Raw genomic sequence first — 15,353 nt, forward strand, 5'->3', positions numbered from 1 at the left:
CGTAATCGCCACTCATCAGAGACGAGAGGAGTGGCCTACTGGTCTCGGTGACGTGTGACTCCGCCCACTCCGGAGGACCTACGGCTTCACATCAGAATCAGGACGATGGACCAAAGAAATTTCTATAAAGTTTAACTGGGAAATTTCGCCGTCCAATCACGGCTCAGATTCTCGGTCCTACCGGCGGTGCTGAGAGCAAAAGGGTGGCGCGTTCCCCCCCGAGCAGCAGCCTGTTGGAGTCACACACACACACACACACACGTTAAATCACATTATAAGGTGAATCTCTTTTTCACCTTTTTGACAGTTTAGAATCCAAATGTCCTTCAAATATGCATACATATACATTATATTGTACAATATTAAATTATATCATATTATATCATACTATTAGAAAAACTGTGCCCACACAGTGTGCACAACACCTCAGTTGCTGAATGCAAAATGAATGAATGAACTTGTGTGCGTTTCAGGTCCATGTGTGTGTTGTTCCTCACAGTTTTTCCCAAAATAAAAGCGACGTTTCAACAATTTTGACAAAGAACAATTGCAGATTTTCCAGTTCCCACTGACTGGTGCTGAGCGCGTAAGCCGTGATTCTCATCCAATCTCGCGGGACGAGACCGGATGAGAATTCTGCTTGCACAAACAACACACTGAGACACGGACGTCAAGGTGAGCAGCCACTCTCTCTGCTTGTGGTCTCTGCGATGACTTGCGGTCAGTTTTTGAAGTGGGTGTCAGAGGTCAGAGTTCCGGGGTCGGGGACCAGTTAGCAGCAGCTCCTGCTCCCGCAACCAACAGTCTCTGCTCCTCGTTAATGAGACCAATTAGGACGGAGGGGGCGGGGCCGCGGCAGACGGCTCAGCTGGTGGGCTGCATTGTTGTGTTGCTCTATTGTTTTGCCGCCGCCAACGGCAGCAGAGTCTGGACACGCGTCGCCCCCCCACCGGCCGAGACCCTCCCCTCTTCCCCCACTACCCCTACCCCCCCCTGGCCCACTAATTATTCATAAATGCACATTTATGCAAATGCAGGGCGGCTAGATTAACCTAATTCAGCGCTGTAAACAAGCGGCTGGGATTACAGTTTTTAAATGAGACTGTCTGGAAGTCTGGAGCCCCTGTAGTCTTACACGCCCCGGCCCCGGCCCCGCCCACCCCGACCCCCGACCTCCCGACCCCCGGCCTCGTTTACACCCCTAATCTGCACTGAAAGTGTGGCAGTGGCGGCGGCGGCGGCAAGCCAGACAAACACACAGGGAAAGCTGTCTGCTGCCATTAGCCGGCGCTAATGGCTAATGATTAAAACACTAATGCAGCAGGCAGCAGGTCGTCTGGGGGGCGGGGCCAGCAGGCGTCACGCCACACGTGCCAGCCGCCCGCCATCACGCTAATCACCGCCGTCCCGGCTCACTTCCTGTTAGCTGTCTCACACACACACACACACACACACACACAGCACACACAGCAGCGGCGCTCTGACTTTCCCTCCCTCTCCCACACTTTTCCCTCCAAAAAGACGTCTTGACCTTTCACCCCGTCAACTCCCACTCAGCACCCTAATCTGCAGGAATATAAAGAGCGAGTGGAAGAGGAAGAGGAAGAGGAGAGGAAGAGGAAGGAGGAAGAGTAGCTCCTCTTCACCTGCTGCTGTTAGCGCTGGATGCTAATCCATGCAAAGATCAGTGAAGGCAGGAGATGCAGACCGTCCTTCATCCATCTGTCGCACACACAGATACACGCACACCCACACACGCACGCACACACACACACACACACACACACACACACACACTCACACAATTAGACAGAACTGATCAGAATAAAGGAGGGAATTTTCACAGGCGACAAAAACAACAACCTGTCAGAGCTCCATCCCCCAACACAGACACACACACACACAGACACACACACAAACACACACAGACACAGACATTTTGGATTTTTGGAGGGAAAATTTTCTGGGAAAAAATCCTGTAAAATTCCAGGTCTTTTTTCCAGGTCTTGATGACGCAGCTTTTTCAATTTCCTTATACATTGCATGATGACAATAAAGGGCATTCATATTCTGACGTGTTTGCTGCATACACGCAATGCGTCGCTCGGCAGGAAGTGACATCGTCACCAATTCCTGCGACGCTCCAAATTGTGATGATTTTGTCGCGTGCCTTGCTGTCATTTGAGGTGCTTGAATTTAAGAACAGAACAAAGGTTGTAGATAAAAAACATGTAAAGAGTCAAAATCTCACTCCCACCAGCATTCCAGGAAACCTGCAGGTAAAAAAAGAGCCGCACTGGGGGATGAGGATGAAGCCTGAGTGAGGAGGTGCGTGTGTGTGTGTGCATGTGTGTGTGTGTGTGTGTGCGTGTGCGTGTGCGTGCGTGTGTGTCGGGATTAGCACAACGAGGCTAAGAACAGATTGAGGAGACGATCAGACAACAATCGGTTTAAAAACTGAAATATGAAAGATTTGAGGACGACGAGGAGAAAGTTCTGATTAACGACCCCGTCGATTCATGACGTTTGGCTCCGCCCACTTTGCAATGGCACGTTTGACCTGCTGCTGCGGCCACCTTTCACCTGTCCAAGGTCCCTCCGCTGTTCACCGTGTTCACCGGCCAATCGGGGATCAGACTGTCACTTGACTCCACTCCCTGCACCCCCCCCCCCCCACCTCCCAACTCGCCTCTTCCAGCCGTCCCCCTCCACCTCCCCCAGGCCCTCCCCTCATGTGTGTTTCCTCGAGTCTTCAATCTGCTGCAAACTGTGTAGGTGAACATTCTGACTGCAGTCTGACAAATCAAATCCTCATCCTTTGTGTGTGTGTGAGTGCGTGCGTGTGTGCGTGTATTGTGTTGATTGTTAAGATAAAACCATATGGCAGCTGCAGCTCAGCCGAATATTAAATAATCCACAAACGAAGAAGATTCATCAGAGTTTTTCCCTGTAATCTGTTGTCTTTTATTGATTCAATCAGGGGGCGGAGCCTCGGCCATGACCTCATCACTTTCACCCACGCACACACACACATACACGGAGGCCAAGCCAGTTACCTGCCTGACAGTGGGGTCAGACGAGGAGGTTTTTATTCTCGTGGTGCCTTCAGGGCCTCATGTCTTCAGTTCCGTGTTGTTTTCAGTTCCGTGGTGCCTTCAGGGCCTCATGTCTTCAGTTCCGTGGTGCCTTCAGGGCCCCTGGCTGGCCAGCAGCTCTTTGGTACCTTCAGGGCCGCGGGCAGCAGGTGCGTGGTGCCTTCAGGGCCCTGACCGGTAGCCGTCCCTCCTGGCCCGTCTCTTGGTATCTGCTGCTGATCTCATTGTAGCCTCCAATCCAAGTTAGCAGGGATTATCTCCCATGGAGGGCATTAAGAGGCGGATAACCTCGGCTCCCAGCGCTTAATCTAGCCGCATGTTAATGAGTCTTGTTGTGGATTGCTTAAATTAAAAGCAAATATCAACAGTCATTTGGCTAAAGGCGGCGGCGGCGGCGGCAGTGCGAAGGGGGCGGGAACCTAGCGATGGCCTCAATCAGCTCTAAGTGATTTGATTCGGCGGGTCGTTCGCGTAATCACGTAATGTGAGTGAAAAACAATAAAATTAACAGGTTATCAGGAAATGACGGCGTCCTGCTGTGAAACAACCACACACAATGATCCTCCAGGTAGTGTTGCAGCAGTCAAGATTGGACTTGGTCTCCAACCACCACTTTGGTCCGCCGCTTTTCAAGTGTCTCGGTCTCGTCTTGGACTATGAGGCGTTTTTACTCGGTCCTGTCTGGGTCTCGAACCAGACAGCCTCTGGATTTTTGATCAAGACCAGTCAAGACTCAGCCAACACTACAATGACAGATAATAACGGAACGCAACCCAACTGCTGCTGTTTTACACTCTGTTTATGTCACCCAGAGTGACACAGCCCCTTATTCCTAGTTCTTTTTTTTAATTTTATGAAGCAAAGTTGTTGTTTTTTTAAAATGGTTGAAAATACTTGGCAAAGCAGCAAAATGTTAATGAAAATGATTTCTTTGATATATAAAGTCTTGGTCTTGTCTTGGTCTCGTCTTGGTCTCGATACTCTCGAGTCTTGATTGGTCTTGGTTGGTGCTGTCTTGACTGCAACGCTAGCTGCAGGGTCCTCAAAAACACCACGACGCGAATCTACAGCTTGTTACCCGCAATGCTTTGTGTTTGACTAGCATCACTAAGTTTGTGTTAGCTTCACCTGTTAGCATATGAGTATCTCCCTGCTGCAAACGCTGTCATTCGGCTCAGTGATCGATGAGGTTGGCAGTTAGCATGCTAACAGACGGACGTAAAGACAACAACACAGCCTGGTAGCATGTTAGCCTGTTCTATAATACTGCATTGTGTGTGTGTCTGTGTGTGTGCGAGCGCGTGTGTGTGCGTGTGCGTGTGTGTGTGTGTGTGTGTGTGTGTGTGTGTGTGTGTGGTGAGTAAGGGACTGAGAGGATAAAAAGATGATTTGCTTTGTCCTCTCTGCACTTTTTCATTTGGCCGCCTGCATTATAACAATCCAATTTTCATTCACTAGCACGGCTCCTTCCCTGATGAGGACGCACTAAAACCACTTTGCTTCATTATATAATGTTGCAGCGGCAGCAAATATAATAATATTAATGGGATAATTTGATGCAATTTTCTTTATTTGATGCACTCTGACTCCCTGGGCTAATCTGAAGGCAGTGTTTAAAATAGATTGAAAAATGAAAGACGTGCAGAGCTAATCCTCCTGCGGCTCAGCTAACAGCTAACTGTTGGCCCCCTTGTTTCCAAACTGGTTGACGGGACTGGACCAAGTTGCTTTTAGGTGAATGGAAAATAATTTCTGAGATTTGGAAATTTGTTGAATTATAATCTAAATATTATTCTTTGTACGTTTTCAACAAGTGGGGAATTTTCAGAAATGACTCTATTACCCTCTCAGCCGAAATATCAGTTCAGTTTAATTTAGTAGCAGCAGGTGAAGTCAGGTTTTTTCTTTTGTTTTTTGTTTTTTTTATTGGGCGGACATGCGTGCATGCGTGTGTCTAAGTGATGTTTCCTGCAGATTACGGGCAGATTTGACGTGCTGATGTGACTCTGATTGTGTAAAACGCTGTGTTTGTGTTTCCTCAGAGAACCTTTGGGTCTTTAATAATCTCAATAATCTATAATTGTTAATGATTTTGTCCCTTTGGACTGTAAATAACTGTGGATTATAATCTGCAGGTGATTTTCTTCAGTGTGTGTGTGTGTGTGTGTGTGTGTGTGTGTGTGTGTGAGGGGAGTTAAGCCTCTGAATAATAATAAAAATAATGGCTGGAAACACTCTAATCTGCCTGCTAACGTGGCCCAGGCCGTCTAATCCACGTCTTAGTCGGGATGAGATGCTGTTTAATCGACTTTGGGAGAATCAGTTATTCCTCATTACCGCCCGATTTTCCTGGAAAATCCCATTCAACACACATTTTAATTTCATTTCATGTTGAGGGCAATGTAAATAATCCAATAACAGTAATCATGCTTTCTTTTCCTTTTTTCTGCTGTTTTTCCTGCCGGACGGCAGTGTGCAATTGGTGAATGGGACCCTCCGGGATTAAGGGGAGGCGGGGGGGCGGCGGCGTCCAGGAGCTGCTTCAGATGTTTGACTTGTGATGAATAAATGTTTGGCCTCGGAGGAATGTGGCGGTGGCGGCGCTGTGCCGCGATTGGTCAGCGACAGTGTGAACACACTCTAATCACGTCAAATAAGGCAGCTCGCTCCAGATGTCTAATCCGGCCCGAGCCTCGTCTTACAGGATGAAAGCCCAATCTTCCATCAATTATTATCCCCACATCGGCAGAAATCCCTCAAATTATTCCTAATAATCCTCCTGATGGGGTCACATGACCCACATAGACAGCAGGCGGTCACATGACCCCAGACCACAGTCTTCAGTCAGCGATTCCCTCTGGAGGAACAGAAGGAGTGGCCCGACGAGTCAGACTGCTGGTACAGGCTGGAGCTGCTGTGTGTGTGTGTGTGTGTGTGTGTGTGTGTGTGTGTGTAGGTGTGTGTGTGTGTGTGTGTGTGTGCATGTTTCTCGTGTTCCTCTGCATGTAACATCAACAACTTCCTTGGATTATTGTTGGTAATTGTGTCTAAATGTCGTTTGTGTGTCAATCTGCAGGACGATTAGGACCCACTTGCGTTGCCGCCGCAGCTTCGGCCAGATGAAGATAAAAAAAAAAAAAGCAGAAAAAGATTAAAGAGCCATTAACGTCCCGCTGCCATTAACTGATAAACAGCTATTAGAGGCTTAGAGTGGTGGGCGGGGCCTGTTGATGTCATAGGTGGCAAAAAAAAATCTAAATAAAACCAATAATACAAATAAAAAAAACAAAGGGGGGTGTGGCCTGCGATGTCTACACCGCAACCAGCCACCAGGGGGTGTTTTGGGTGTGTGTGTGTGTGTAAGTTTGTTCTTTCACTTATGATCAGTCAGCGGTGTATGGACATGCACAAACACACACGGCCTCATCTGCGACTGGAAATTGATTTTATTCAGTGAATAAAATCTGCACCCTTCGTAACGAGCGTCCTCAGTCTGAAGGAAGCGTTCTTCGAGGACCCGGCCGACGGAAGGACGGACCAAACCCCGCCTCCCTGGTAACCACACGGGACGGTCTAGCCATCGGCGTATTTCCTCGTTGCATCACCGCCGTTCCCTCCTGCTGGCCTGGGAAGTGACGTTTTTTATAGCATCAAACTAACCATTGGTTCGCCATCTAACGTCGTTCGATATTCAAATAAATAAAAACCCGATGTTAAAACTGTTTATATTTTATGTGAAATTTCAATACTTAAATTTATATGAAGTGTATTTGCCAGTACATGCCGCTAATTTCAGCTGACTTCCCAAGATCTCACGATGCTTTGCAGCAGCACGCAAAGCATCATGGGATACATAAGTACGCGAAGGATAGTAGCGGCGCATCCTTGGAATAGGCTAAGACAAGGGCGCATTCCGAGTGCGCATTTTGAGCGTCCTAAGGACCCTTGGGAATTGGGACAAGCCTTCGCGCAGTGCTATGACGCAACTTCCTTTCAAAATGCATACTTCAAGGATGCAGAACCTGAATTGAGACACAGCAAATGTCATAAAAGCTATTTAAAAAAAAAAAAAAAAAGATTAAAAAAAAACTTCACTTCTAATTTAAAAAAATCTATTTAGTTTTGTGTGAACCCCCCGTACTTCTAAATAATTAAAACAAGCCTTTAATGGATTTTCTGAAAGCCAAAGAGTGGAGAGACTCTGACTAAACTGTTCTTTGTGTTTGTGCCGCTGAAACGGCTGCCAGAATTTCCGGTTCCGGTTCTAGTTGAAATTCATTTCAAGACCTCAACATATCCGCAATTGTTGTTTTTCCCAGATAAAAAAAAAATAAATATTGTTTCTATTTAAAATTTTCATTCTGTTCCGCTGCTGTTTTGGGCCGCGTTACAGCGTTCGCTCTTGTGACGTCATCGGAGGGCGCCAGCGTCTCGCTGTCGGCGGCGTTGTGGACCACAACTTGTGGTGCAAGAGGAAATGTGAGTGGAGTGTGTCCTGGCCGCGGCTGCTTCGGGGTCCGGTTCGGTTCAGTTGGACTCGGTGAGTAAAGGCCAATGAGACCAGCGAGTTAGCTTGCGAGTTAAGTGTTAGCTTGCGAGGCTAAAGCCCAGTCCGTTGTTGGTTACCGGTCACTTCCGGTCAGTTCAAAGCCAATGCTGATTGTCCGCTTTCACCGAGCTAAACAGCCTGTTTACTGGCCGGTCGCCATGGATACCGCCTCTCCCGGGGCGAAAGAAGGACTGCGGTTGCGCAGGTGTGCAGGTGTGGGCGTGGCTCTCCAAGTTCTTGGTCCAACCAGTTGTTCTGGGTTCCAACTGAGATACGAATGTCTGTTTTCCGTGTCTGTGGGAGCCACCGACGCCTTCACTGACTGCCGTTCACTTGAGTCAAGTGACTCCCTCGCCATAATTCTGGGAGCTTTTTCTGTTTTGTTTTTCACCCTCAGTTGTCTCCACAGGATCTCAGGATGGACCGGCAGTAGCCCCCGCCCACCACCATGCGGACTCCGAAGCTGGCCGGGCTCCTCCTCTTTGTGGGCGCCCTGCTCGCCTACCTGATGCTGGTGAAACGCCACGGCGCTGCCGCCAGACCCCAGGCCTTTGTTCCGCCCCCGCAGCAGCGGCCCGGGGTCACCGGGGTCACCGCCACCAGGTCCCAGTACTGCATCATGTTTGATGCTGGCAGCATGGGGACCAGAGTTCACATCATCCAGTTCAGGATGGACCCCAGAGGTAGCAAAACCGGCATTGCGTGCGCGTGTGAGTGACTGTAAGTGAGTTTGTGCGAGTATGTGTGAGTCACTTTCGCAAAATAAAAGCGACATTTCTGTAATTTCCACAAACTACAATTGAGATTTGCTGGTGTTTCCATTGAATGGCGTGGAGCGCGCAAGCCGTAATTCTCGTAAAATCTTTTGTTCCACGAGAATTCTCGTAATTCTCGTGGGACGTAATTTCGACGTAATTCCGTTTGCTTTTGTTCGTTCGCGTTTGTTTGCTGTCAAGAACGGCTGTAATATTTTTCAAATATCTTTTGCAAAAAAGTTTTCCGTCTCCTCCGTCAAATCATAACGTGCCGTTTTCACTCGAAGTGAACTGGTCACGTGAACCCCGTACATCACGTCTGGTGACGTGTAAATGAAAATAAAAGTGTTTCCATGGCACTTTTGCGATGTCCCTCCACACGGATACATCTGAAAAACCACCTCGCGAGAGCGTCAAAACCGTTTAGCACTATGAGAAGTTTCCATCAGCAGTTTTTTTATTGCCATATTTAGGTTTGGCGCATTTCTAGGGGTCATGGAAACGCAGCTGCTGAGAATTAAAAGCAGACGTTACTTGACTTTAATTCATTAAAATCTGAAGGATTCTTGAATGTTGATGTTAAAATCAGGTTCAGAAATTGAAACTCATCGTCAGCGGGAGGAAATAATCAATAATAGCACTGATCAGATCGTCTGCGTGAGAAATACAAAAACGGCCAATCAGGTTGAATCATCGTTAGAGTGTGTGTGTGTGTGTGTGTGTGTGTGTGTGTGTGTGTGTGTGTGCGTGTGAGAGAGAGACTTTCTGTGTGTATAATAAAATGTCCCTCATCCAAAGTGGAGTCTGACACTCACATGATTGGTGGGTTGCCAGACACCCCACCCCCAAGGCTAACGCTAATGCTAACAGTGTGTTAATGAGAGCTAACTAGGGTGTGTCCCCAGCGCCACCCTGCCTGCCTGGATCTCTTAAAAGCATCCAACAGGATTTTCCGGCTGTAGCCGTGTGATCGATGCTGACCGGGTCACATGACCCCCAGCGGCGGCATGCCACGGCTGTGTTTACAGCACCAGCCGCTAGCCCGCAGCTTTAATTACCGGCGGGAGGAGCTTTTCCCTCGCTAAGTCCTCGCTCCAAATACACACAAACTCATTAATGTTTTTTTGGGGGCTTTTTTAGGGGCTTACAGGAAGTTTCCTGCCGTGCTGGGCCAAATGCCTTCGTTATCGCATTTAGCCGCTAAGCTAAATCACACAGGCTGAGTGCTATTTTGGCTCCTTTGTTCGCATCTGGAGCTAACGGGGACTTAATGGCAGCACCTGTCGGTTCTTCTCTGTCCTTCCGCAGGAATTCTCGCCCTGGACCGCGAGCGCTTCAAGTCCATCAGACCAGGCTTGTCCGACTACGCCGACGACCCGCAGCAGGTGGGGCTTGATCCACGTAGTGATGTCATTGAGTGTGCCCTCACTTCCTGTGCTTCCCTGTGTTAGGCGTGGGCAAACTATGGCCCAAGTGGCCCGTTGAACTTGAAGAAATTATATTAATTGGATTGTAGTGGTAGTAGTGGTGTTCTGAGTGGTTCTAGGTTATTTTAGGCGGTCCAGGGGTGGTTCTAGGTGGTTCCTGGGTGGCTGTAAGTGGTTCTAGATTGTCCAGGGGTGGTTCTGGGGTGGTTCTAGTGTGGCTCTAGGTGGTCCAGGGGTGGATTGTGGTGGTTGTAGTGGTGTTCTGAGTGGTTCTAGGTTGTTCTAAGCGGTCCAGGGGTGGTTCTAGTGGTGGTTCTAGGTGGTTCTTGGGTGGCTCTAAGTGGTTCTAGATTGTCTAGGGGTGGTTCTGGGGTGGTTCTTGGTGGTTCTAGTGGTGTTCTGGGTGATTCTATGTGGTTCTAGTGGTGGTTCCGGGGGAAGGGGGAGTTAGGTGGTTCTTCTGAGGTGGTTCTCTGGTGTTTCTAGACCGGGCTTGGGCAAACTATAGTTTTTTTTCCTCCTATGAAGTGGCTCACCAAAACAGCTGCTCCCGCCTCCTCTGTCAAATGTTACAACCCATTGTTGCCCCAGCAGTCAAAAGAGTCCCCCCCCCATGTTATCTTCTCCCTCCGCCCAGTGCGCTGCAGGCATCACGGAGCTCCTGCAGGAGGCTCAGGCCAGCGTGCCGCCCTCGCTGTGGAGCAGCACCCCAGTGGTGCTGAAGGCCACCGCCGGGCTCCGCCTCCTGCCTGGAGAGAAGGCGGAGCATCTCCTGGACACAGTGAGTGGAGCTTTGTGTGTGTGTGTGTGTGTGTGCGCATCGCACAGGTGATAATCAGTGTTTAGTGGATCAGTCAGTCAGCCACTAGAGCCCCTCCCACTTCCTGGCCTTCATCATCATCATCATCATCATCATGAGAGCAGGTCTATTAATCCTTTAAGTCATCAGTAATAACAGCAGCCTTCAGCCAAAAAGTCATTTAATCTGCAGCTTTTATTCTCAAAGTGATGCAGCCAAACACAGAGCTGATTACACAGTGGGGGTGTCAGGAGGGCACTTCTACCTGCAGCCCGTTAGCTTAGCATCAGTCCGGTAGCATGGGAGAGCCTGCGTGTTGACAGTTGCGCGACACCTAAATATGGCAGTAAAAAGTGGTGATGGAAACGGGCGGACTTGGAAAAACCTCTCAAACATGGCTGAAAGGTTTTGACGCTCTCACGACGTATGCAGTAGACGTGACGTACGGGGGTCACGTGACCAGTTCGCTTCAAGGGAAAATGGCGCGTTATGATTTGACGGAGGAGGCGTAATAATTTTTTGCAAGTAATCAAAGAGAAAAATAGAAGCGTTCTTGACGGCAAAAAAAAAAAAAAAAACGCAAACAAAACAAAAGCAAAACGTAACTGTAAGAATTTCGTCCGGCGAGAATTCTCGTAACTCTCGCGGGATGAGATTTTACGAGAGTTAACGGCTAACGCGCTTCACACCAGTCAGTGGAGACACCTGCAAATCGCAGTTGTGCAACATTTTTAGAAATATTGCTTTTATTTTGCGGAAAAAAAAAAAACTGTCATGGAAACGCAGCAAGCATGTGTGCGTGTGTCCTCCTGTGTGTCCAGGTGAAGGCGCTTTTCCAGAAGTCTCCCTTCCTGTACGGAGACAACGACAGCGTCTCCATCATGAACGGCGTCGACGAAGGTACCACTGAGCAACGTCGCCCAGCAAAGCTTCTAACTGCCCGCAGAACCCTGCTCTGGTTTTCATGGACCTTGGTTTTGTTGACTGGTTCTGTCAGCTGGTTCTGTGAACTGGTTCTGCCAGATCTGGTTCTGTCATACCTGGTTCTGTGGACTGGTTCCGTGGACTAGTTCTGTGTGTGTCACCGTGCAGACTGTGCAGTTGTTGACTTCCAGGAGCTCTGCGGTTGGCCGCTGAGAGCTTACCAGATGTTTGAGAAGCTGTAATCCGGCCTCCTGGTGGTGGGTCACGGTTCTGCCCTCAGAGACCCCCCCCCCCCCCAGCCCCTCCCCACCCCTCCCATGAAGAAGCACATGTAGGTTGTGTGTTTGAAACGTCGTCCCTGTATGGACACGACTTCTAATCCAATCCTTTTAAAGTAGTTCATACAAGCAATTATGGGCGGTGCGGGATAATGTCCCACTTAATCCAGCGGGGGGGGCTGTAATCTCCGAGCCGGCCTTTATTCCTGAGGCCGACATGTTTTCCTCCTTCGCTCTGAGTGGGATCAGCTCGTTAGCCGTCCCTGGATGTCTTTGGGTGAATTAACGTCCACTTAGCGTCCCGTTAGCGCTCCGCTAATGGACAGATTGGTCGGCCAGGCGAAGCCGCATCCTCGCTGCCGAGGCGGCCGAGGCGCTTCTCGCCACCGTCCCCGCTCTGCTCCGCTCTGAGGTTTTAGCTGAGTGAGACTTAATCTGTGAGCGGCAGCAGCGGCGGGGAGCACCAGAGGCGGAGACCTGCGTAGCCGCCGCCGCTGCTTGTTTTGTTTGGAAAATTGCTTCTTAGCATCTCGCTAAGAGTTTTACACTAAAGCCCCCCATGATACACTTTTCATGAAGGCTGGGGTCAGAGGTCAGCGCTAAAAGGCTCTAATGGAGGCCAAGTTCACCGGCAGATCCACCACCGCGGCCCCCGACCACTCGCCCCCCCCCCCCCGATCAGAGGGCGAAGCATCGCAAGATAGAACAGTTTTCTCTGTATATTAGCCGACAAGCTTCAAATCAACCTTTTGACTGGTGGGGCCACAGAGGGGGAGCCGGAGCAGCAGCAGATGGATGGAGTGTTTTCAGTGAGCCAGCTCATAGGAGGAAAAAAAACAGGTTGTCCGCGCCTGCCCTAGAACCACAACCAGAACCACCCCAGAACACCACTAGAACCACCAAAAACCACCCCAGAACCACTACTAGAACAACCACTGGACCACCTCGAACCACCCAGAGCACCACTAGAACCACCAAAAACCACCCCAGAACCACCACTAATACCACCTAGAACCAAAAATGTAACGGGGGGGGCGGAGCAGCATCAGATGGATGGAGTGTTTTGGTGACCCACCTCACAGGAGGAAGAAATGTATTATGGGATATGTCGAAAACATGCTGCTTTAATGTCCCCTGTCCGTAGTTTGCCCATGCCTGGCCTAGCCGTTAGCCGTTAGCCAATAGCTGTTAGCCGTCAGCTGATTCTGCGTTTTGTCTTCTTCTGTCCAATTAGGGATCTTTGCCTGGATCACCGTCAACTTCCTCACTGGTGAGACTCTCTCTCTCTCCCTCTCTTCCTCTCTCTCTCTCTCTCTCCCTCTCTCTCACACACACACACACACACACACACACACACACACACACACACACACACACACACACAGATGGATGTTGATGTGAGCCAGCCTCTGGACTCTGCCCTCTACAGGGGACCTCCAGCACGCCAGCTCCAAGGTTGGGATCCTGGATTTGGGGGGCGGGTCCCTGCAGGTGACCTTCAGCCCTCAGGACGAGGTGAGTCTCCATCTTCTCATCTGGTTGCTCCTTCTAATCCAACAAAAAACAGGATGTAGGTCAGAGGATCTGATTGGTCCGTTACCTTTTGTCGCTAACGGCGTGTTTTGTTTTTTTTTTCCCGCAGAAGACCATCCAGATGGCTCCCATCGACCACATCAGCTCCTTCCACCTCTTCAACACCACCTACACCCTCTACACACACAGGTACACGCACCTGTCCTACCCCGCTCCCCTCGCCCCCTGCCCCCAGCTGACCAATCACAGACCTGCTCTCTGTGTGCAGCTACCTCGGCCTGGGACTGATGTCAGCGCGCATCGACGTGCTGGGTGGAGTCCACTCCTCCTCTCTGCTGCCGTGTACGTCCTTACCTAATGAATCGCTGCACAACACCACACACAACAACAACAACACACAGGAAGTGTTTTTCTTGTTTCACCCTCTCTCTCTCTCTCTCTCTCTCTCTCTCTCCGTCTCTCTCTCCCTCTCTCTCTCTTTCTCTCCCCTGATAAATAAGCCATTATCTAATCTTTTAATAACTCCAAAGATTAATTCCTCTGCTGCCAGCTGTCGCTGAGCTTTAAGAAGAGTGTGTTTTGTATGTGCGTGCGTGCGTGTGTGTGTGTGTGTGTGTGTGTGTGTGTGTGTGTGTGTGTTTGTGTGTGCAGTAGGGGGCAGCACTGAGCTGGTCAGTCCCTGCCTTGCTGCAGAGTACTCTGGCAGTTGGGAGTACGGAGACATGGTTTACACAGTGAAGGGTCAGAGGTCAGGTGAGTAGCACGCAAACGAGCGGATTGGTGGACTGCTGTGTGTGTGTGTATGTGTGACAGTGTGTGTGTGTGTGTGTCAGGGGAGCCGGTGTACGAGGCGTGTCGCTCCAGGGTGCAGCAGCTGCTCCGCGGGAAGCTGCTGGCGCCGTCCGATGCGGCGACCGTCGATTTCTTCGCTCTGGGCTACTTCTACCTGCGGGCCGTCGACCTGGGCTTCATCGGTACCACAACTCCCAGAGTGCATTGCAGCAGCAGCAGCAGCAGCAGTAGTAGCCGCAGCGACGCACCCGCCTCCTGACCTCACTGTCTGCTGTACTTTCAGAGGGCGGAGCCGAGGGCTCGGTCACACTGGACGAGTACACCCAGGCAGCCAAACGAGGTGAGAGCACGCCCTCTGGTGGCCAGCGAGCAGAGTGCACTCTGGTTAGAATGATGATAAAGATGATGGTGGTGGTGATGATGATAGATGGACAGATATAGATCCATAGATAGATAGATGCTTTATTGATCTCCAGGAGAAATTTGCAGATGATGATGATGATGATGATGATGATGATGATGATGATGATGATGAGGCTGATGATGATGAGGGCAATGATGAAGGTGATGATGATGATGATGAGGGTGATGATGAAGGTAATGATCGTAATGATGAGGGCAATGATGAAGGTGATGGTGATGATGATGATGATGAGGGTGATGATGAAGGTAAAGATCATAATGATGACGGTGATGATGATGATGATGATGATGATGACGATGATGATGATGATGACGATGTCTCCTGCAGTGTGCAGCTCCTCCTCTGTCAGTCCTGCCAGTCCCTTCCTGTGTCTGGACATCATCTACGTGTGCGTGCTGCTGGAGGATCTTGGTTTCCCACCTCAAAAGACCTTCAAGGTGAGCAGCCTCACCTGCAGGCTATAGTTCTGGCCCCGCCCCCTGGCCTCAGACCCCAACCCCTCTCTGTGTTCTAGCTGGCCAGGACCATCCAGGGGGTGGAGACCAGCTGGGCTCTGGGTGCCGCCTTCCACCACCTCACCTCGCTCCATATGCACATTTTCTGAAGTGACCTTTGACCTCGTTGCTACGTCTTTTTCAACAACCCAGCCCTGAATGTTTGCAGACTAAAACTGGTGCTAATAATAAAGATGGCCAGCAGCCAATCAACTGGAAGCATTTATTTCAGTTGTACAGTAGTACGTCCTCATTGGCCAGGTGAGTGTAGAAGGGGTGGAGT

The 15,353-nt window shown here is 49.9% G+C and overlaps 1 protein-coding gene across 2 annotated transcripts; it reads left to right on the forward strand.

Moving 5' to 3' along the window:
• The first annotated feature begins 7,444 nt into the window (after nt 1-7,444).
• entpd6 (ectonucleoside triphosphate diphosphohydrolase 6) lies at nt 7,445-15,283 on the forward strand. 2 transcript variants are annotated; one of them, XM_076046008.1, is made up of 14 exons: nt 7,445-7,635; nt 8,054-8,327; nt 9,708-9,784; nt 10,464-10,607; nt 11,447-11,525; nt 13,062-13,097; nt 13,257-13,342; nt 13,473-13,549; nt 13,629-13,702; nt 14,012-14,113; nt 14,194-14,334; nt 14,436-14,492; nt 14,904-15,013; nt 15,091-15,283. In XM_076046008.1, the coding sequence occupies exons 2-14, from the start codon at nt 8,093-8,095 to the stop codon at nt 15,178-15,180; spliced, it is 1,308 nt and encodes a 435-aa protein (XP_075902123.1). In that variant the 5' UTR covers nt 7,445-7,635; nt 8,054-8,092; the 3' UTR covers nt 15,181-15,283. The 2 variants fall into 2 exon arrangements, with proteins under 2 accessions (XP_075902123.1, XP_075902122.1); XM_076046007.1 differs by having other exon boundaries at nt 7,447-7,635; nt 13,470-13,549.
• The last annotated feature ends 70 nt before the right edge of the window (nt 15,284-15,353 follow it).

This window comes from Nelusetta ayraudi, unplaced genomic scaffold, assembly GCF_046127955.1.
Source record: "Nelusetta ayraudi isolate G7.1 ecotype Tasmania unplaced genomic scaffold, CSIRO-AGI_Nayr_v1 ptg000089l, whole genome shotgun sequence".
Taxonomy (NCBI): domain Eukaryota; kingdom Metazoa; phylum Chordata; class Actinopteri; order Tetraodontiformes; family Monacanthidae; genus Nelusetta; species Nelusetta ayraudi.